This window comes from Trichogramma pretiosum, unplaced genomic scaffold, assembly GCF_000599845.2.
Source record: "Trichogramma pretiosum strain Unisexual culture from Peru unplaced genomic scaffold, Tpre_2.0 scaffold35, whole genome shotgun sequence".
NCBI classification, from domain to species: Eukaryota; Metazoa; Arthropoda; class Insecta; order Hymenoptera; family Trichogrammatidae; genus Trichogramma; species Trichogramma pretiosum.
In genome coordinates, this window is record NW_019640943.1 from 1,642,570 (window position 1) to 1,664,841 (window position 22,272).

General features: G+C 41.2%; 2 protein-coding genes across 2 annotated transcripts in view; both read left to right on the forward strand.

Moving 5' to 3' along the window:
• Window positions 1–2,544: 2,544 nt before the first annotated feature.
• Window positions 2,545–3,990, forward strand: LOC106653483 (zinc finger protein 28-like). The gene is made up of 3 exons (XM_014372937.2): window positions 2,545–2,712; window positions 2,785–2,899; window positions 2,970–3,990. The coding sequence occupies exons 1-3, from the start codon at window positions 2,684–2,686 to the stop codon at window positions 3,906–3,908; spliced, it is 1,083 nt and encodes a 360-aa protein (XP_014228423.1). The 5' UTR covers window positions 2,545–2,683; the 3' UTR covers window positions 3,909–3,990.
• A 1,512-nt stretch (window positions 3,991–5,502) lies between these two features.
• LOC106653332 (43 kDa receptor-associated protein of the synapse homolog) overlaps window positions 5,503–22,272 on the forward strand; it is a 28,397-nt gene continuing 11,627 nt past the window's right edge. Inside the window, exons 1-7 of the mRNA XM_023457953.1 lie at window positions 5,503–5,759; window positions 6,889–7,365; window positions 10,649–11,081; window positions 14,111–14,315; window positions 19,585–19,736; window positions 20,386–20,692; window positions 21,757–21,957. Coding sequence (XP_023313721.1) covers window positions 10,975–11,081; window positions 14,111–14,315; window positions 19,585–19,736; window positions 20,386–20,692; window positions 21,757–21,957 — 972 coding nt within the window. The 5' untranslated portion in view covers window positions 5,503–5,759; window positions 6,889–7,365; window positions 10,649–10,974. The remainder of the gene's footprint in view (window positions 5,760–6,888; window positions 7,366–10,648; window positions 11,082–14,110; window positions 14,316–19,584; window positions 19,737–20,385; window positions 20,693–21,756; window positions 21,958–22,272) is intronic.

Genomic DNA, 22,272 nt, shown 5'->3' on the forward strand with positions numbered 1-22,272 from the left:
TATATTTTCATCGCTCTCTTCTCTCTCTCTCTCTCTCTCTCTTTTCACAAAAGATGAAAAGAAGGTCTCTTTTATTTACAGCCGAACAGTAGCTGTGGGAAACGCGAGAAAAAATTCAAAATTCAAATCTTGCGGGTGAATGTGTGTATATACGTGTGCCACTTCGGCCTCTTGCAGCGCTACATATTTCGTATATAAAAAATACATGTTTAAAAAAAACGCACATGGCGGTTGTTACAATGAGAGAAAAAGAAGTACACGCCCCTCGCGAGCCTCGGACAAATTTTCGGCTCGGCAGTATAATAAGCAGGAGAAAAACTGTTCCTTTTTCATTCATTTTATAATACATACGATATATATTGCACCATGTGTGCGAGTGTATTTTTTTTTTTCATTCTTCGTCCATGCTGTGTTTTTGTCGCAATACCAGCGTATCGCACACGCGCAAATTACATTCACGTACCATCCTCTCACGTACGTACGTACCTAGCTACCATACTACTCTATGCAAATTTTCCGTCGTGAATTTTCCACGAAACGTATTGCCCCGGCGAGAGAGAAAGGGAAAGAGGCGTACGACAAAAAAAGGTATATGAAAAAAAAAATGAAGGAAAAAAAAGCCGAGTGAGAGAGAAGAAACGAGCCGCGCGCCTGGCGCACGGTAACAACCAACGATGTAAAAGTCTGCTGCGAGTGGAATTTGCATCGAAGAGAGAGAGAGCAATTTTCACATTTATTCCCGCTATACCCACGGAGATACACCCAGCCGCGGCTCTGGCTTGACTGCGGGGCTATATCAGAGTTTGTATTTATTTAGGGAAATTATTAACTCTTTTGTGAACGCAAGCGCGACGCCGTGCGGGTAGGATAATACGCCGAGAGAGAGAGAGAGAGCAAAACACACACACACACAGCCTCGAGTGTACTTTTCGGGTTTTCATCTTGCGTGACGGTAGCGGCGGATTTCCCAAAGCTTTTCCCCGCGGTTTTGATGTGAATTATATAATTGCATTTCGCTGCAAAAACAGAAATGAAAAAAATAATAATAAAATATCTGCGTATCGTGGACTGTGGACAGTGAATTATCGTCGTCATTTTAAATATAATAAATGCGCGAATTCGAATCGTATATATACGTACGCTGTCATGCGTCTACGATAACGAGACACGGCTGATGGAGGGGGAAAAAAACGCGCCGAAACTGCTGACTATCCCGGAAAGCGAAGCTGAGGCAGCTCGGAGAGAAACAGAAGAAGACGAAGCGAACGAGACGCGGAGGAGGAGGAAAAATTCGTGAAAGCTGCGAGCGAGCGAGTGAGTAGTAGCGAGTGAGTGTAATAGCGTGTGCACAAGAGGGTAAGAGCTTTTTCCTATTCTCTCTCTATATGGACATCTAGCTCGACAGCTGCTACCGCTGCTGCTACTGCGAGATCTATATAGGTGCGGTACATTCGTCGGATCGCGTGAGAGCTGTGTATATAAAGCTGTATGTATAAGTTTCAACGTTCGTATGGATCTATACCCGAAATGACTCGAATTAACGTAAAATCCTTTTTCCTTTTCTTTCTCTCTTCTCTCGACTCGCGGTGACATCTGTCCTGTACATTATACGCGAGCTTTTCTCGACTTCGCAAGGTACACTTATTATACACGAACTGCCGACGAGGGACGAGTATAATTTTATGATTTATGAGGCTGCGAATAATTCGAAATTATATATATTATATACACAAGTCGATTCTCGCGCCACGTTTTATACGGTATATAATGTAATGCGAGAAAGAAAATTGGTCCCTTATCCGAGAGACGACGCAATTGCGCGCGCGCGCTTTAGACGTCGCGAAGATGGATAACTTCGCAGCTATAGCAGCGTCGTCAGAGAGAGAGAGAGAGAGAGAGAGAGATCGAAAAAAAAGAGGTAGATGAAGGTAATGGAGAAAATGTATTCATGGAATTTTCATGGGTCGTCCTTTATAACGTATAACGACGAGCTTTTGGCGTTCGAGCGACGATTCGCGTTAACGAAAGTAAGTGTATGCGTATTGCGTACGCGCTGTTTGTTTCAAATCTTCGTTCATTTTCGTCCCACTGACGGCTTTTAGAGCGCTGGATCGCGATATCAGGAATTCAATCAATTGCGCTCAATTATACGTCGCACGTGTCGACTACGTAAATCCAACGAAAAATCACAGAGCGTTTATTTTGATCGAGTCATCACTTTTTCAAAAATAATACAAAGATGATAAAGAATAAATAAATACTCAAAATATAATGCATTAAAAATAAATTAATAAATTAATAGAGATAAATAGAAATTTAATTTTGTAAAATTATCAACTCGATCGTATAGTAATGATTTTAAACGGTTTAAGCAAATATTGCGCCTGAACGAATGATTTTCATTGCGATTTTGCTGCACTGACATACGAGTGACTGTTTGTATGGCAGCACATTACTGCGTATGGCAAGTCGGCGGTAGAGGGGGAAAATGATCACAATCGCGGGTACACGAGTAGTGCGTTCAGTTGCCAGCGAGAAACAGAATTCCGATGATAGAGTAAAGTGTTTACAAATTGGTGCGAATTCAAGGTTTAGTGTTGGTTACTCGAGGCAAATAACCTCAAATAGTTTCTCAGTGTATAACGTGAAAAATCACCGTGAAAATATCATTATAATCGATCGAATGATGGAATGTAGCGAGGATACAGTGAGGTATTACTTTTTTTTATTCTTGGCGTGATATTTTTTCAAACGATTGCATCATAAAACTTGATTATTCTTCAGAGTAAAGCAAGAACCGAATGATGCATGGACAGATGCAGGCAACTGTTACAATTTTGATTTGGTGGACTCTTGCGAAGTTAAGAAATTTGAAGCCTTGCCATTTGATGAACTAACAGTAAGTTTGATCATTTTAATTATTTTCCGTTAATCGACTATTTCTATCTAGCCGATAATTTTTATTTCAGACAAAGCACGAAAATGAGGCTATGACGTTGCAGGAAAACGCAGATCAAGAAATATTTATCAATTTGGAGTGCAAAGGTGTCACACTCGAACCGACGTTTCTATCAAAAAGCATTTGCGAATCCGGACGTACACATTTTTCAGCTACTGTGAAAAAGGAAAACGAAAATTCGACCAGTTATATGATTGAAAAAGGACTATTGAATGCGAACTCCTGTTCCGAAATTTATGAATGTGAAAATCGGAAAAGTTTCAAAGAAATAGTGAAAAAAAAATCACCACATGAATTAAAAATACTTCCAGAAACTTATACTGCATATGAAAGTATAAAAATGTATTCGAATACGATACTCAGACCGAATGGATGTGATATTTTTCTCAAATCATCTGGACGAAAAGCTAATCTCAAAACTCACATTGATACAGTACACAATCAAAATAAACCCTATCAATGTGAAATTTGTCGAAAATCATTTGGGAAAAAGGGTACCCTCAAAACTCATATTCATACAGTACACAAGCAGAGTAAACCCTTCGAATGTGAGATTTGCCACAAATCATTTGGATACCGAAATGTACTTAAAAATCACACAAATGCAGTACATGATCGGAACAAACCCTTCGAATGTAAGATTTGTCACAATTCATTTGGACTGAAACATCACCTCAAAAATCACATAAATGCAGTACATAATCGTAGCAAATCCTTCGAATGTGAGATTTGCCACAAATCATTTCCACATAAAAGTGTTCTCAAAAGACATTCTAGTTCAGTACATGATCTTAGCAAATTCGAGTGTGAGATTTGTCACAAATTATATGCATATAAGAGTAATCTCCGTAAACACAAAAAGACAGTACATAATAGTATTAAATTTTTTGCTTTTGAAGAAAAAAGAAACCTCAAAAGGCACGTCATAAAAGTACATAATCGTAGTTAACGAGGAGGGAGATATTTGTCTTAAAATATTTAAACTTATAAAGACTTTTACAATCCAGTAATTTTGTGAAAAACAATAAAGAATTTCAACCTGTAATTAATTTTGTCGTTATTGTGAAAAATCTATATAAAAAATATTTCTTAAGTTCCTACTTTCTACTGGTATGCGAGTAGAAAATCCTTTTCTTGTTAACCATCACTGTTTGATAAAAAAAAGCTCTGAAAAGTAGTGACAGCTGAACCGATGCAACATATATCGTACATCTGATACGATGAAAAGATATGATTTTTTAATTATATCGTTCAACTCCGATCAACTACGTACCATAAGTTCGCACCACGTATATAAATTCAGATAAATGTACGTATACAATGAACCTGCATCACGCACAACTCAAAAACCATCACGTAGGTATGAATTAAAAAATCGAGTTCGATGTAAAGATGGCTCCATCATGAAAGTTCCAATTCAAACAATCATAATACGTTTATTACTACCCCATTAATTTTTCAAGAAAGGAGAATCTCGTTATCTTTATCGAATTGATAATTTCGAAAACTTTCGGATCCTATTGTACGCATTATGCATTTACAGATCGTTTGCAATGTAACGCCGGCTCGTCACAATATTCGCGATTATCATCGTTATCAGTACACGATCCGATTCGAGCCGTGTGCGCGTATGCGTCACCTAGCCGAGATAAAGTTAGGTCTAGGCAACGACAGAATAGCGAGCGAATATATTGTACAGTGTAGTAGAGAGGGAGAGAGAGAGAGAGGCACACGAGTAACCCGAGTATTACACAGAAGTGCAATTTCCAAAGGCTTTGAATAATGCGAGCAATCCAAAACGCGGCATGTGCAGCTCTTACATGCGATATATATACGCGCGCGTACGTTCGCTTTTCCCTTGTAACCCGTCCGAAACGTCGAATTGCGCGCCGGCCTCGTAGCGGCATTATAATTGTTGGTTACATTATCATTTCTCGTGTCTTTGAAGCGCGCGCCGCGTTTGTGCTTCGATGCGCATTTACAGCACGAAAATCGGATCCGATGCCGCTGCGTAATATTTGTGCATTTCATCGTGGGTGCATTATTCAGCCCAAAGGGCAGGTTTTTTAATTTCAACATTAAAAGTTTATAATCAAATATTTTAGTACATTACGTGCCTCGCGTGTGTTTTTATAAATGCGTGCACACGAAAGAAGAATAAAGACGAAGCAAAACGCGTCGCACACGAGAGCACCCACCACCACCACCATCACCAACACCAGTACATAAAAGAGAGAAAGCTACTCACTCAGTCAATCTCTCTTTCTCTCTCTCTACTGTGCGCTGATCTGCGCCAGCGCTCAAGCTTCCCCAAAGAGAAAACGAGAGAGTGTGCAGCAGCAGCAGCAGCGTAGAGTCGCGAGGGTGGGAGCTTGTGCCAAGGGTAGTAGTAGTAGTAGTAGTAGCTAGCTAACTGTAGTGGTGTGTGTGTGTGTGTGTATGCGCGCGTGTTCGAAAACGCAGAGAGCGAGCGAGAGGAAGAAGCAGCGGCGGGTCGCGCTTACTGGCTGCTGCGGGCGCGACAGTTCTGTACCGTTCGCGCGCGCGTGAGCTTTTCCCGAGCAGCAGCAGCGGCAGCAGTAAAGTGAGCTTTTCGTCGGAGCGAAAATACCATTCTCCACTACTGCTACTGCTACTATCGTATCGGGCGCTTGTACCACTACTGCCATATAGGTCGTGGGAGAACGTATTTTACTACACCACCGTGTGCCACGCGTTTTCCTGCTTCGTACGATCTGTTGTACATAAATAATATTCTACGTGTTTTGTGCGAACGAGTCTGTGTTGTGCTCGGTGACAGGTTGGTGTTTTGTCATTCGTTTGTTTATTTTTTTTTCAATTTCTGTGTTGTTGTTGTTGTTGCTGCTGCTAATGCTGATCGTGTATTCTTCATTCCCAAAGAGAACATTTAAAACGCCGTTCGTTCCTTCTCTTTTTCATCCTCCTCCTTTCCCATCCTGAAAAAAAAGCGTAGCAATATACGTACGGGAAAAGGCTCTCTCGGTACATTAAGCTACTTAAAAGCTATTATGCATCGAGAGTCAGGGTAGGCTGCAGCTTGCGCAAGTCGAGCTTCGGAGCAGCAGCATCGGAAATCGGTTCAACCGCTCGCACTCGCGCTCGCCTCTCGCCAATGCACTCCGACTCTCTTTCTCTCTCCGCTTTATTTTTTCAAGCGCTAGAAATTCAAACGAACGAATTGTTGTTGATCCTTCCCCCGATCCTACCGAACGTTAATGCGCTGTGTAGCATGTGAATACGAGAAAAAAAGTATACGCGCGCGAGCGTTGTTTACACTGTGAAAAAAAGCTGGGAAAATAAGCTTTTTATCGGCCCGCCTATTAGCGCGATTAAACGAGAGATTCCGCGTTTGCACAAAATGGTTATACACATGCGAAAAAATTCGTCCTTGACAGATATTTACGTGAAAGAGAGGTCCAAAGCGTGTCAGGAGTAAAGTAGCAAAAAAAAAGTAGTCAGTCTCTCTCTATTTTTGTATGTATACGAAAATTGCGAACGACTGCAGTCTCGGCAATCGCAATCCTCTGCCAAAAAATGTTTCCTTCGGTAGCAGTCGTAGATAGAGTCCTACACGACGTGACTATATTCCCAGGGCAGCGAAGCTGATTCAGGCGAAACGGTTACACACACACATATATGTAGAAAAAAAAACGTGTGCAGCAGCACACGGACACATTCGCAAACTTTCGGGGAGATTTTTTTCTTTTTCATCGACGATTTCTAGCGCGAATATAAACATATACAAGAACGACGATATTCCAGTGTGTAGCGAGCGCAACCCTCCTTTTTCGTGCCCCCCCAAACAGCATCAGCATCAGCAGCAGCAGCAGCATGTGTCCCACTTTCTCTCCTCTTTATAACGGTTATATATACACTATATACTGAAGCTATGTATACTTGTATTTCAGTCGCGCACACCTGCCCGAGAGAGAGAGAGAGAGAGAGAGAAACGAACGAGTCAAGCTCTATATCTATAGTAGATGGTATACACGAGCTGATCAGCTGACGCAGCAGTCGAAGAAACTAGTGCGTGCGGAGGCTAGCATCCGACCAGTATATATAGTGAAGTGCAGCCAGTGTGGGTGTATACAAATAGCTGCAGTGTGCGCACGAAGGAGAGAAAAAAAAATATAAATAAAAGTGATAGCGGTGTCCACGCGTTTAATAGTGGGTGCGACGTTTATTAATATAATACACGAAATTACCCTTGACCAACGAGTCAAGAAATTAGCAATTGTGTGTGTACGTGCAGTGATACAAGTGTTTGCGCGTGTGTTTACTGTGCAGCCTTGAAAACACAGGCCAATTCCAGCCCGAGTCCTCTCTGATCAAAAAAAAAAAAAAGAAGGGATAGAGACAGAGAGATAGCCTGACTGGGCACACACGTACGTACATAACATATACGTAAATATAGCACATATAAACACATAACTTCAAGCACGTGGACGCTAGGAGCTACAAATGAGCTTTGGCCTATACAGAGTGCACACGCCATGTGCATACACAAACGCGTACTATACACTGTATAAACTCGCGGCCGAGGTGACGAGCGAAGGTCTCTCTCTACTCGGTGCACACGAGGGTTGCTCGTTAGTTACCCTCACCTTTACCTGCATTGCCATCATTACCGTGCGAGTGTGGTATATATATAGCACTATAAACAGAGGCACGGCCGTGCATATCTTATCTATATACAAGTATAAACCGCTCGAAAGAGAGGCTCTATACGTATACGTACGTACGTTGACTAGAGGTCGAGCGACGGGTTGCGTTACGTGTGATACACGGCGGTATATGCAAGGGGGTGGGGCGCTCACCCACACGTATATTTATAAATGTGTGTCTAACTCTCCTCGAGTGCATGTGTGTGTGCAAAAGCGCCGCGTCGCTCGCGATCCGATTTGCAAATTGGTCCTTTTGCGGTGTGTGGCGGCGGCGGCGGCGGAGGCCGAGGCTGTGCGACGCGAGGTTCATTATAGAGATAGAGAGGCGTACGGATGCATTATTCCGCGTGTAGCTGCTGCGGTGCAATTTTCCATTCAAAGTCTCTCGCTTACTCGCCCCTTTCTTGTTTACGTTGAAAAACGAGAGGAAAAAACAAGTTTCTCCGCTACTTATTTTATTTATTTTTTTTTTTTTTTTGTCGAGCGATATGATACATCGGAAACTTTGACGGCCGACGAGGTACAGAGTGACTTGTTTATTTGCGCGAGGAAAGGGACGAGGGCAAGAAAAAAAAGTTTTTGATAAAAAAAAAGAATAATCTTTATCCTACGGAGAGTTGATAAAATATCGTATACTTTATCCTAAGTTTTGGTTTTCTCTTCGTCGTCGTCGTCGTTTTTTTTTTTTTTATCGGGCTCGAGTCCGTAAACTGGGTTAAATCTCCCGCGCGCCGCCGTCGCCGTATATATTCTCGAGGCAGAGCGCATGTATTATATATTTATATATCGTGTGTAGCGGAGACAGAGAGAGAAAAAAAATCGAGAGGTATAAATTTCGAGATAACCGTACGTAATATTTAAAATATTGAATCGTAATGTCCGGGCCATCGGCGTAACGACGACTCAAATGGGATAAAAAGAATCTCGGATAAAGATGGGAAAATATCCGCAGGCATTTTGAGCTTCTTTTCGCTCGCGTATGTGTGTACTTATTTCGCTATACGAACCCGGAGGAAAAAAGCTTCTCTCTCTCTCTCTCTCATTCACTTCTCATCCATTAAGCATCGCGTCGAGTGGGTAGTAATCTTAAAAAGTCGCGTGTATACATGCTGTAGCCCTCTCGAAAGGGCAGAGACACGCGAGTCTCTCTCTCTCTCTCTCTCTCTCTCGCTCTTTAAAAGAAAACTGGGTTTCTCGAGAAAAGAAGAAGACGAAGAAGAAAAAAAAAGGCAGAGTGAAAGAGTAGTGCTGCCCGCGCGTTATATGTACACTACACCACTCGTTGTTGTGCATTATAATATTATACATGAAAAAAATTGCGCCGCGATTAATCGTCGTAATTAGCGTTAAATTCTAATTTTTTTTTTCATTCGCACTAAGCTTCAATTTTCTTCGAATGGCACTGATTAACGCGGACTCCAATACTTTATTTCATACATTAATCCACGAGGATGAGAAATCCCATCTCTGCCTTCGCCCTTTTTTCCGATCGAACGCGCCAATCAAAAGGGAGAAAAATCTCTGTCTCTCTCTCTCTCTCTCTCTCTCTCGTTTCTTCTGATCTGTCGTCCGTGCTCGTCGTCGCCGCCGTCGAAATTGAAAAAGAAAAGGAAAAAGGAAAGAGATAATAAGTCGCGCAGAAAACGTCAATGGACATTTGATAGAAAGCTATGTAGAGCTACGGAGGAATTCGAGTGGCGTATTTCGGATTAACGTCGTCGTCGGGGTAAAAAAAAAGAGGAGCAGGAAAAAAAAGCTGGTCAACGCGAATAAGATCGAAATCGACGTGTGTGTGTATACCATCGTGCATTATATATATAATATGAAACGAGCGCTCCAGACGACAGCAGCAGCGACACATGTACTCGTGAAAATTCAAGAATTCCTCCCGTGGGGGGTATTATATTATACATATCTTATAACGTTCACCGGGCGGAGAAGAGAATCCAGGTGAATAGAAATCATTGCCCTTTGTTTCGTTTTCAAAAGAGATGAAAGTAGCTGCTCGGGGTAATGTGCAAGCTCATCTCTCTCTCTCTCTCTCTCTCTTATATAGCTCCGATGTTCTTGCATTGCTGCTGCTGCTGCAACGTCAATACAGCACAAGACCTTTTGCAGTTTTCTCTTTTCTCTCCTCTTGCTACTCAGCCCCCCCTTCTCTCTATTCATTGTTTTCAACCGACGACCTACAATTCCTATACTAGCTCGTGTCTCTTTCTCTCTCTCTGTGTATCAAAGATGAGCAAGGGAGAGAGACAGTTATATATTGAAAGAGAGCTATGCATATTATATCTGTGAAATGTGCTTTATGACGCGCAGGTAAAATGTGCATGAAATGATATTTCAAAAAAGAGGGAAGGAACGGGATGTACGCGAAAAAAAAAGTACGAAAAAATGCCGATATCGAAAACCGATGTAATGGAAAAATTTCCCTTCGATGCGCGCGTCAGAGGCGTTTAAAAGTCGGCGTATTACAGCTCTGAAAATGTAGTGGGAGGGCCCGCGGGGGTCACCAGTGTGGCGCATCTGCGGCTGCTGTTTGAATATGCAAATTTTTTGCTCGCGCGCGCGCGAAAGATATTTCTTTTTAATTTAAAAGTGAGAGAGCCCGCGAGAGTCAACATATCGGGTCAAAAACTTTCCTTTATAATGAAAAAATTAACTCGGTAGCGGGTAGCCGATCTAATTTAGTTTTTACATCGCTCTTGCTCTCTCCAACTTCTTCCGTATACTCCTCCCTTTTTTCTCCCCAAAGAGTATGGAGTAGAATAAACCAATTTGGATCGGCCGTGCCGGCGGTCGAGCGTATATATGCAAATCTCGGCGTACGTCGATACACGAATCCCCCGCAGCGCAAGTGTCAGTCTATACTCTCGGGCTCCCTCGAGGCTCTAAAGCCGCAAGTAGCTCACACACACACACACACAACTACGCCCAGTACGGGTCATCGACTCGACTTCTTACTTTACTATTATTATTATTTTTTGTTTATTTCTCTTCACAGTTACCGAAAAAAAAGGACTAAAAAGAAAAGCAATGATGCATCGTCAGTGGTCGCGGGGCGAGAGCGTGGCGTCGTCGGGCTACGGCGGCACGATCACGGCGACGGCCTCGCGCCAGGCGAGCTACGAGGTTGACGCGCAGGACTACGAGGACGAGCAGATACTGGGCTCGAGGTGAAGCATCGGCACGGCGACACAGGTCGTCGGGCCATCGTCCGCGTCGCTGCTGCGCCAGCAGCAGTCCACGGCCTCCTCGTCGTCGCATCACAACAACAACACCCCTTCCCGCAGCGGTACCCCCAAGCCGCAGATCAAGAGCGTCGCCGAGATGGTCGACCGGCCCAACTGCCACGACTGGACCCATCATCATGACAAGTTCAATATATCCAACACGGCCATGTCCTGGGACTCGATCAGCTCGAGGGATTACATCGGGTAAGCCGCGGGACGCGGAGATATATACGCGCGTCCGACCGTAGCGTTGACTCGCGCTACTTATACGCAGAAACTTTTGCGCTTCGCGCACGGCTGCGGCGGGCGTGGAAATAAATATCAAAAGAAGGAGAGTTGAGAATTCCCGCGACTGCTGCTACTGCTTTATGCAATACTTTATCGAGGAGCGCGTGTCGCGCTCCACCTGGCAAGTATGACAGGAACTAAGTGACGACACGCCGCTACTCATATACAGCCCATTACTTTCCGCCAACTTTCTTGTCGCTCTAAGTTGAATTTGATAACAGATATCGAGAATCTGATAAGCCCATTAGATTCCTTGGAAAAAATCCTATCGATATGAGGTATTCAGATTTTCGAAAAGTTCACGACTTTTGATAAAAATAACATTATTAAAGTGAGAAGCATGAAAAATGTTCACACCTACAATATGTTCACACCTAAAAAGTGTTCACACCTCATATATACGCATTGCAAGTGTGTGTTGTGTATGTAAGCGCTGTCGCGTACATGTCGCATATATCGCAGATTCTCCGAGAAGTGGCGGTGTTTTCGCCCGAATATCATCCCGGGCGACTCGCTCGACGCAATATGTCGAGATCTGTCCTCGACGATGACTTTCTCCGGGAAGTCGTGGTGTTTTCACACTAATTTCGACCAGGGTGTCTCGCTCGACGCACTAGGTCGTGATCTGTACTCGACGATGACTTTCTCCGGGAATTCGTGGTGTATTCACACGAATATCGACCAGGGTGTCTCGCTCGATGCACTAGGTCGAGATCTGTCCTCGACGATGACTTTCTCCGGGAAGTCATGGTGTATTCACACGAATATCGACCAGGGTGTCTCGCTCGACGCACTAGGTCGTGATCTGTACTAGACGATGACTTTCTCTGGGAAGTCGAGGTGTTTTCGCACTAATTTTGTCCTGGGTGGCTCGCTGTACCCAACAAGTCGGATTGCAGACTGAACGATAATTTTCCCCGGGAAATCGCGATGTTATCGTACGGAAATCACCTATATAAGTCCGCTCGATGCACTAGGTTGGGATCCGGACTCGACGATGACCTTCTTCGAGAAATCGCGATGTTTTCGCATGCATATCATTGTCAATACGTATTTTTCTAATTTTCTATGTGGGTTATAAGCATACCTATATAAATAGTATAATAATCTGAAATCCCATGAACTCTTGTTTTTTAAAAGAAAATATATGATCAAGTATGTCCGTCTCATACTCATAATTTTGTGCTACCTTATGTTTGTTAACTATTGAATTGGTAATCTTAAGTCGTAAATGACAATTAATTTTGTGGCTATGATATATTTGAAATCAAATTAATTCTGTCAAGTATTGAACAAACTAACAATTTTTTGTTTTAAACTGTTATCATACTGAAATGTTTACAATAGAATAATTCATAACCGTTGTAATACTTTTTTCAAAAGTTTAAATAGGGGCAAGTATGACAGTCTGATCCTTATAATTTTAATCTAACTTTAAAATTCTCTCTCTCATTTATGAAACTTTTAATTTCAAATTGTCAATGATCAACTACTTAGCTATGATGATAATGAGATCCAATACATTCCGACAAGTATTCAAGCAAACTAACATTTTTATTACTTAAACGAAAACCACAATGCAAAGTATAGTTGTTGTTAAAATTTATAGTAATTATTATTCAATTATATACAGTGATAAGCGAAATGATATACTCTCATGCGATCATGCAAAGGTAACAGTGGTATGTAAAAAGACCTTATTATGACTCTACTTGCCCGGCCGTCTCGATCGAATCCGATGCGAATAATACAATTTTACATACCGAAAGCAAACTATATAATATACAAGAATTTTCTAAACTTTAAGTTAAAGTTTTTACTTCAATGGTGTATAATAACATAATCTTATATTTCAAGTTCTTCCTTTACATTAATGACATTTAGAAACTTTTTATGAATTGACGGAAGAATGATTCTGAGAAAAAACGGTATATCAAAACGGAAAAAAGAATACAGGGTGATTACTTAATATATTGTCTTCAATTGAGTAAATTTTTTGCGTGTTTTCGTATAGATTAGAACAGTAAATGCATTGTAGATACATTAAATGAAAGACTACTATTATATAATACATGACGATTGCGAACGTCTTGAATTCGATCGAGACGGCCGGGCAAGTAGATTCATAATAAGGTCTTTTTACATACCACTGTTACCTTTGCATGATCGCATGAGAGTATATCATTTCGCTTATCACTGTATATAATTGAATAATAATTACTATAAATTTTAACAACAACTATACTTTGCATTGTGGTTTTCGTTTAAGTAATAAAAATGTTAGTTTGCTTGAATACTTGTCGGAATGTATTGGATCTCATTATCATCATAGCTAAGTAGTTGATCATTGACAATTTGAAATTAAAAGTTTCATAAATGAGAGAGAGAATTTTAAAGTTAGATTAAAATTATAAGGATCAGACTGTCATACTTGCCCCTATTTAAACTTTTGAAAAAAGTATTACAACGGTTATGAATTATTCTATTGTAAACATTTCAGTATGATAACAGTTTAAAACAAAAAATTGTTAGTTTGTTCAATACTTGACAGAATTAATTTGATTTCAAATGTATCATAGCCACAAAATTAATTGTCATTTACGACTTAAGATTTATCGTATACTGCCGGTGCGCGAGCACAAAGGAAAGTATAGGAGGCCGAAGATTAAATTTTGCGAAAATACGATTAAACTTTTCTCGAGTTGATAAATTCTCTTTAACGCTTATGTGCACTGTAACGCGTGTAAGGATTATATCACGACGGATTTTCCAACTCGCTAGCTCGTAATATATATATCCACGCGGCTGTGCGCTTATATTTCCGGCGCTTCGTAGTTTTATCGATTTCCGTATCAAGGCAGATATTTACACTCCGTGATAAAGTTTCCGATACATACTAAATTTGTTGTTGATGTTGTTGATGTTGTTTTTTTTTTGTTACGTAGGCATCAGCTGTCCGCCACTGCGCTGCTCGGCAGCCCGGACGGCTCGAGGCATCCCCTCGACGTCTACGAGTTCTCCGAGGACGACTATCGCCGACAGATGGAGAACGGCTCGGACAACGGCACGGGCAGCTATCACGGCCTCGGGCTCTGGGAGTGCCTCGTCGGCTGCCGCAACAGATTCGACCAGCAGCTCGCCCGCAGAAAAGTGAGTAGCTATTCGCGATATGTCTCTTTAAATATATCGCTGATCTCGTGGCGCGAACGAAAGTCACCGCGAGAATTAATATAGCTCGATGTCGGAACCTCGACCCTTGACCCAGAAAGATCCCACCCCCGGGGGGCAGGGCATTCGACTCTCGATTTCTTTTTACTCCTTTCTCCCGCTGCTGCTGATGCTGCTGGCATACAAATTATATCGGAATTATACTCATCCAATAACGCGTATATACACACAATAAAATATAACGAGTGGCTATATAACTGCTTCAACTCGCTCGTCTCGAAAATAAGAGTAGAAAGAAAAAATCTCCCAAACTCTGGGAAAACTGTTCGCTCGCTCCGGCCGAGTAGTAGTAGTAGTAGTAGTAGTAGTAGTTTTCAAGGATCTTTCGCCTCTCAAAAAGAGAGTTGTATATCTTTCCCGAGCGTCGAGTATTAGCGCCTGAAAGGGCTCCACCAGCGAAATTGCTTTGTTGTGCTCTGCTGCTGCGAAGCTCTCGCTCACTCGACTCGAGAGTTTATGCGGCCATTGTTTACATATTCATTTTGCTAATTCACTCACGCGCTGCACTTTGTAACTTTTTTTATTAATTGTCGTTGTTCGTCTATTCTACGTTTTTTGTTTTATATACTCTACTTCGTTTCCCGTTTATAAACGATTTCCGTCGTTGATGGATTTTTTTTTTGTCCATTTGCCTCTGCTTTCAAAGTCGATAATGACAAAAAGGGCGAATAGTTGAATATTGAGAAAATAAAAGAGGAAAAAAAAAGTATTAAGTGAAACTCAGAAAGCGAAAGAGCTGGAAAAATAATAAACTCGCTTGGTACATCGTTGGGCTTTACCGTCCGGTTTGTTTATCGAACCCTTTTGCGAGCCTCTAAGCTTCTTATTTGAATAACGTTTTTGTGCTCTCGCACGCGCGCAATTTTTTTTCCCTCTTTTCGCTGCACTGCACTCCGCAAAACGCTGTAAATTTACCCATTCTCTCCTTTTTTCTATACTTTCTCTCTTTCGTCTCTATATATGTATGCACCCACAGAGCAGCCGCCCGTGCGTTTATTTTCATTCTCTAAAACTTTTTCTCTCTCTTTCTCTCTCTTGCGCGCTCACACATAACAACTATACTGGCCGAGTTTTTTCCGTGTAAATTCACCTCGTCTCTTTTTACCTATCTCGCGTTTTTTTTTGTCCCTCGTCCATTCGATACCCAAGAATAATCCGAAAAAAAGAGAGGGACTTCAAGGGAAAGAGCATGGTTATTGTAACTTTATAATATAAGATTTTTGTTTAGTTCGTTGACGGTCATATCGCAGATTTCGCATCCATCGTTCGAAAGATTTAATTGTATTTTAGTTTAAATTGTATAATTAATGAGATCCTCCATATAAAAAAATCCGAAGATATGAATAGTGGATGACTATGAGGCACCTAGATTTAACTACCGATGATTAGGTTTTCACTTCTGAATTCGAAAGTGACATCTAGCGGCTGAACTTCTACTATAAATACATATGGGCTGTAGCACATAACGGTGATAGTCCAAAAAATGAAATTGAAACAAAGTATGTACTTTTGGACAGTAGGTACATTGAAAAATGAAAATCCCGAAAATTTCAGACCTCTAGGTCCATCTTTCATGGATCTGCAGGGTCTCAAAAGTTGGAATTTAATTTTTCAATTTTATTCTAATTCCCTAGGGCGAATAAGAAAAAATTATTGAAACATGATTTTTATTGTAAAATCAAAAAATCAACTATTAGGTTAATAATGCAATATGTTTATTCGAGAGCATATTAAAGATCAATAGACAAGGAAAATGAGAGAAAAACCATGTTTTTGATTCCTACAAGAGATATCATGGTTCATGTGATACAGCCCATATACACTCGCATAATTCGAAGTTTAAAAATTCTTAGATTTTACGACGTCTCGTATGCCTGTACAAGCCTTATTTCGTCATTAAAGAAGCGTTTCGAAAAAATGTTTTCTCCAAAAAATCGACATCCGCTGTGTTGTCGAGTACAAAGCAGCGTATATATACTCGAGCGAGCTTCGCTCGCACACAGAGCCCCTGAGCTTTCGCTTTTATTTCTCGCTTCGCTGCGCACCACCACCACCACCAACCTACATAACTACAACAGTCGCCACACACACACACACATAAACACAAAAGTGTGCCAGGTGCAAAAGTGCACAGAGCAGCAGCAGCGGCAGCAGCTCAGAGTTCAGGGCTAAATCGATAATATCAGCAGGCAGCCTTGCTACGAGATATCGCGTTACGCCTCGCTCTGTGTTTTAATGCGTTTCCTCCCTTCCTCTCTTTTCGTGCTTTTACCTGGGGGAAATATGATCGATTTGCATAAATGTCGCGCTGCCGACTGCTGCTGCTGCTGCCTCTCTGACCTCTTGAGAATTTACGGCATGCGCGCGAGAGAGAGAGAGAGAGTTCGAATTATTAAAAACGGACGAGCCGCTGCCGCTGCGCTTTTGATTAATATTCCCTGTGATAGTTTGTTCTACTAGAGGTCCCCCGCCGTATATGGACAATTTGCATATCGTTATCCTTTACCCATTTCTCTCTCTCTCTCTCTCTCTCTCTTTTACGCATTACACGTCCGAAAGTGACTCTCGTCGAATTACATAAATCATAAATCGGATCGATTTCATTTCGAGTGAGAGATTCGTAGTAAAAAAAAAAATAAAAAAAATAAAAAGTTCTTCCGTCAGGATTGGAGTGACTACGCGAAGTCGTCCTAACGAAAAAAACTTTGCCCTGTTAAGACACTTGCTACTACACTTTTTTTTCTCCTCTTTCAACTGCTCTTCGTTCACTTCGTTCCGCTTCATTTGTCGAAGTTGTGTATAGTAGTGTTGTCGCGCGCGAGCGCGGCAGTTAATTATATATATTCTGCCTCGCCTGCGCTTTTTTTTTTTTAAATCGCGACAGCTGGAAAAGTCGAATTAATTAAAATATTCCCTCTGCTCTATCTGCTCTCTCGCGAGAATATTTAATGAGTCGCGATTAATTAGCCCGACGAGACGCGCGGCGGACTTTTATCAGATTTTACTCCACTTCCCCCACCCCCTGGTTGGATGCAAAAAAAAATAAAAAATAAAATGAAAAGCTTCGCTTTCCTACAGCTAACTTTTCTCGCTGTATCATATGCTATAGGGGAGAGACGGGCATGAGTGACACCATAACTTCAAACTTGCTTCCTGGAGCGAATTTTTAAAATTTTTCAAATCTGAAACGATCAGTGCAAAGGGGAGCTCAAGCTCTATAACATATATTAAAATTAAAAAATTACAATGAAATTTCTATTTTTTATTGAATTTCAAAAAATTTGTCACAATTGCCCGTCTTTTCCCATGGGCCGGGAATTGTGCCATAGGAGTCGGGCACGAGTGTCATGTATATTATCATGCAAAAAATACATATATGTGTAGAATAATATATTTTTTTACTCAAAAACAATGAAGTTTAGAGAAAAAGTTTATGGAATGAAAAAGTCTCCAAATTTATCGAGAAACATTCTCAAATATTTTCAGAATTTTTTGACATTTTTTTAAGAGATTGCACTCGACGAATTGTCGGAAAATTGAAAATCGTCTCCGAAAATTCTGAAAAAATTTGGGGCTTTTCTTTGATAAATTTTAAGACTTTTTTGTTCCATAAACTTTTTCTCTAAACCCAATGGTTTTCAAGATAAAAATCAAGTTTGGTTTTTTATAAACATTTCATTTGAGAGACGCCATTTTGTTAGAAAAAGTCGCTAAAAAAATTTAGGAAAATTCCTTACGGTACTTCTACATCCATAATTACCTCTCATCATATTTATACCTCGAGTTTTATACTGCAAAACTTGGAAAAAATTTCTTTAAGTTGATTTTTCGCGCAAATTTTTACGTTTGTTTTCGTTTAAACAACCATAACTTTTTGACGAAGCATCAAATCTTAAATTTGAGCCCGGATTCTCAAAGGGCATTAAATTTTACATGAAATTATGTATGCGCAAAATCTTTTTGCGTTTCAAAATATAAAAAAAAATCGCGTCGATCACGAACAAAAAATTTCATTATTCTGGACGTGAATGGGTTATTGATAGGTCGTCATGTGACACTAGTGCCCGACGGAAGGTGACCCTCGCGCCCGGTTTGAGTACCTTCTTTATTTTGTTAATAACTTTTTTAATATTAATCGTAGAAGAATTAAAAAAAAAGGAAATTAAAGTTCAAGCTTCTAGCTTTCTAGTGATATAAATTTCAAAAGCAAAAAAATGTTTTTAATCGTTTTGCTACTCAGTTGAAATATTGGTTATATTGGATTTTTTAGTCAAAAATTTTCAACAATTTTTTTTTTGTTAAAAAAAATGGATTTTGAAAAATTTTTTTTCGTACAAATATCATTAATGATGAAAGGACTATGAAAAAATTTATTTCATAATTTTAAGTTGAAAATTGCATTTTTTATGGGGGTGACACGGTTACCAGCCATGTTCCACTTACCCGCCTCTCCCCTATATCTATCTGTATGGAAACCGATACAGCTTTAATATTGACTCGGCGTCCTTCTGCACTCCCATCGTCAAAGAAACACTCCCCCGGCTCTCGAGAGCTTCTGCTACGGCAAATGTACTCCTCGTCTTATATATATTTATTTAAGCTGCGAAATCGAGCGCGTAATCTGGTGTTTATTATTTTGTTGCTTTCGTGCGATCGGATCCCTTTTTCCTCTGTGTACACTTGTGCAGCAGAGATACAGCGAACATTTTCCCGATAAAATCGCTTATTAATCGAAAGCGGTATAGCAGCAAGGCAGTGTATATAATAATTTTCTGCCAAGTATGCGGCGCGCGCGAGCGTATTTTTACGCGTAAAATACATAGAGCGGGCGGTAATTGCAACGGAGCCGAGAGAATACACAATGTGTACAATGTATATAGCGCAGAGAAATCGCTCGAGATCCATCGAACTTTTCTCCCATTCAATTATCGATGCGCCTTCCTTGCTGCTGCTGCTGATGCTGCTCGAGCGGAAAGGGTCAACTTTCGTGCGTTCGATCGCTCAGTCGAGTATTTTCCGATAAGGAATTCAGTTTGGTACGCGCGTATAAAACGAAGTTTATCGGCTCGCATTTCGAGCGCTCGTGCGTATACACGAGAAAAAGAAGAAGAGGATGAAATAAGCAGTATTTAAAAGAATGATATTATGAAATATTCAATATTTTTCTTCCTCTCTTTTCTTCGTCGTACAGGTGGAGCAGGGCCTGAAATTGTATCGGGCGCACAAGCAGCAGGCGGCGGTGCGCAAGTGGCGCGGCGCCCTCAACAACATCGGCCGCCGCGAGGACAAGTTCGCCCTCCTCGGCTACCTCTATCAGGCTTACATGGATTGGGGCAAGTACAGGTTGGTACATTGAACATAAATGGTATACGGGCCAAACTACTCTGCGTTGTGAAAATTTAAGCAGTTAATTGAAAAATGAAAATTTCTAATATACTATTTGAGCGATATACTTTTTTAAGATAGTATTTGACGGAAAGAAATTAGAGAAAAATTATGCCAAATTTAAAAAAAGAATTGTATTGTGGCGAAAAACATATTTCAATTCTGTCTTATTCTCTGATTTGAAATTATAAATATGATTTTGGCTTATAAATTTAAATTTCCCTCGTGAATCAAATACTTTAATATTCACCCTATAAAAAAAGAATAAAATATCAAAAAAGCAAATCCAACTCTGAGGCTCTGTGAATTAACGACTAAAATTTTTGAATAATAACACGTGGTTATAGTTTCTACTTCATTTTGCGCCCTTACATAAACATCGTTTTTCTTCCTCTCTCGCTCCTTTCCTCGTCATCATCGTCTTCTCTCTCTCTCCTTTTTTTTACGACCGCGCTCGAGCGAGATTTACGCCCGCGCGATATCGAGCGCGAAAGTCTCGCGTACCTGGCCTTTTAATGACTTTCGTAGAAAAAAAAAAATTTTTTTTACTACCCTCGAGTATTTTTTTTATGCGTACTTGAACACCCACACGCACACACACTTACAGAGACAGCGTGGAGTTCAGCCATCGGCAGCTGTGCATCTCGGAGGAGCTCGACTCGCCCAACATGCGCGCCGAGGCCTATCTGAATCTCGCCCGGGCGCACGAGCGCCTCGGCGCCCTCGACCGCGCCCTCGGCTTCGCCCGCCACAGCCTCTACAACGAGTGCGACCAGTGCGCCACAGCGGGCCACGTGCACCTCACCGTGGGCCGCGTCCATCTCGAGCTCTCGGGCTTCTGCAAGGCCCTCGAGGCGTTTCAGCGGGCGCACAAGATCGCCCACTCCATACAGGATCCGTCGCTCGAGCTTCAGGTATAAAGCGCTTGCGTTCGCGAGTTCGTGTATTGAAACGTATATATAGCTCGTACTTTGTTGTTGTTGTTGTTGTTGTTGTTTTGGTGCCTACGGGGCATATCGTGCAAGTATTGCAACTTGCTCCGAAAAAGAACGACGATTTAATTACAAAGCTCGGCCGAGTCCAGAGCTATTTTGACACGAGCGTATGAGATTCTCGTCACTGTCTTGTATAACAAGTACGTGTCAGAAACTTCTGTGTATTTCTCGGTCATTTTTCTGGCCAACAACATGTGATATCGTTTGAATGACCATATTTTGAATTAAAATTCGTACGAATCATCGTTCAATCGGGCGTTCAATAAATGAAAAATAACCAATGTTGAACGTAAATTAAATTGAATTTATACAATTATATACAACTATTTCAACTGTGCCACTTACAGATTTACAGAAATAAAGGTACTCGCCATCTAGTGGCAGAGAATCTAAGTAGGATCAAAATAATTGAAAACTGGTCAATTTCGGATCATTTAAAATGCGCTGAATATTTTTAACGCTATTGAAATGACCTGACTCAAATTGCTAAAAAACAAGGCATTCTTTCGCCATTAGGCCAAGCGTTTCCACCAAATTATTTCCACCAAATTATTTGAAATAATTCTAATAATTTTTATTGTAGTATAATTTCTGCACACATGATACATCAGAAAATTGATTTTACTATACTTGAAAATTAGAAAAAAAAATGGCAACGACAGCAGCATCGGCAGTACAAAAGTAATACATATTATTCGTTCACGAGAATTGAATGCGAATTGAATGTAAGTCCGTATGCGTGGGCAGGACTCGAACCGAGCGCAAGCTAGAAATTGTTTTAGTTTTAATTCAGTTGTAAAGCTTCTCCTCGGAGCTAGCCCGAGACGACGGAGAAGTTGATGTATATTACGCGCGTACGCGAACTTGGGTCTGCGCCTTGCTGGAAACTCGAGAAGTTACGTGTACACTTGCTTGGCGCAGACACGCGTAGATATATATGTATGAGCACGAATTTAATCGATTACCAAAAATGTGCGCCTCAGGTCTACGTCGGCCTGTCGGAGCTGTTCTGCCGGCTGCAGGACGCCGACAAGAGCGCCAGATACGCGGCGAGGGCCTACGACCTGTCCAGGAGTCTGCAGCTCGGCGATCTCAACTCGCGGCATCATCGGGCGGCGCTGCTCCAGATGGCCGCGTCGCTACGGAAAAAGGGCGAGCTCGGCGACGCCCACGACTACTGCTCGGTAATGTCATTTTCATTTTTTATTTATTCATTCATTTTTGCTTCCTCATAGAGGAAGCTTTGTGACGGGCTGAATTTCAGCATTCGTAAATAAGCATCGTAGGGTCAATTCGATGATATATCCTTAAACTAGATCGAATTTCTGACACATGTTGGTATGTATGTATGTGTGTGTGTGTGTATGTACGTGTGTATGTCTGTGCAGAGTGATATCTCGATGACGGGAGGTCGTATCGTTACTGTAGATGGCTCATTTTCTTCGTAATTATGAAAGGAAGAAGCCAAAACATGTTTTTTTCTTCTAGGTTAAGTATTT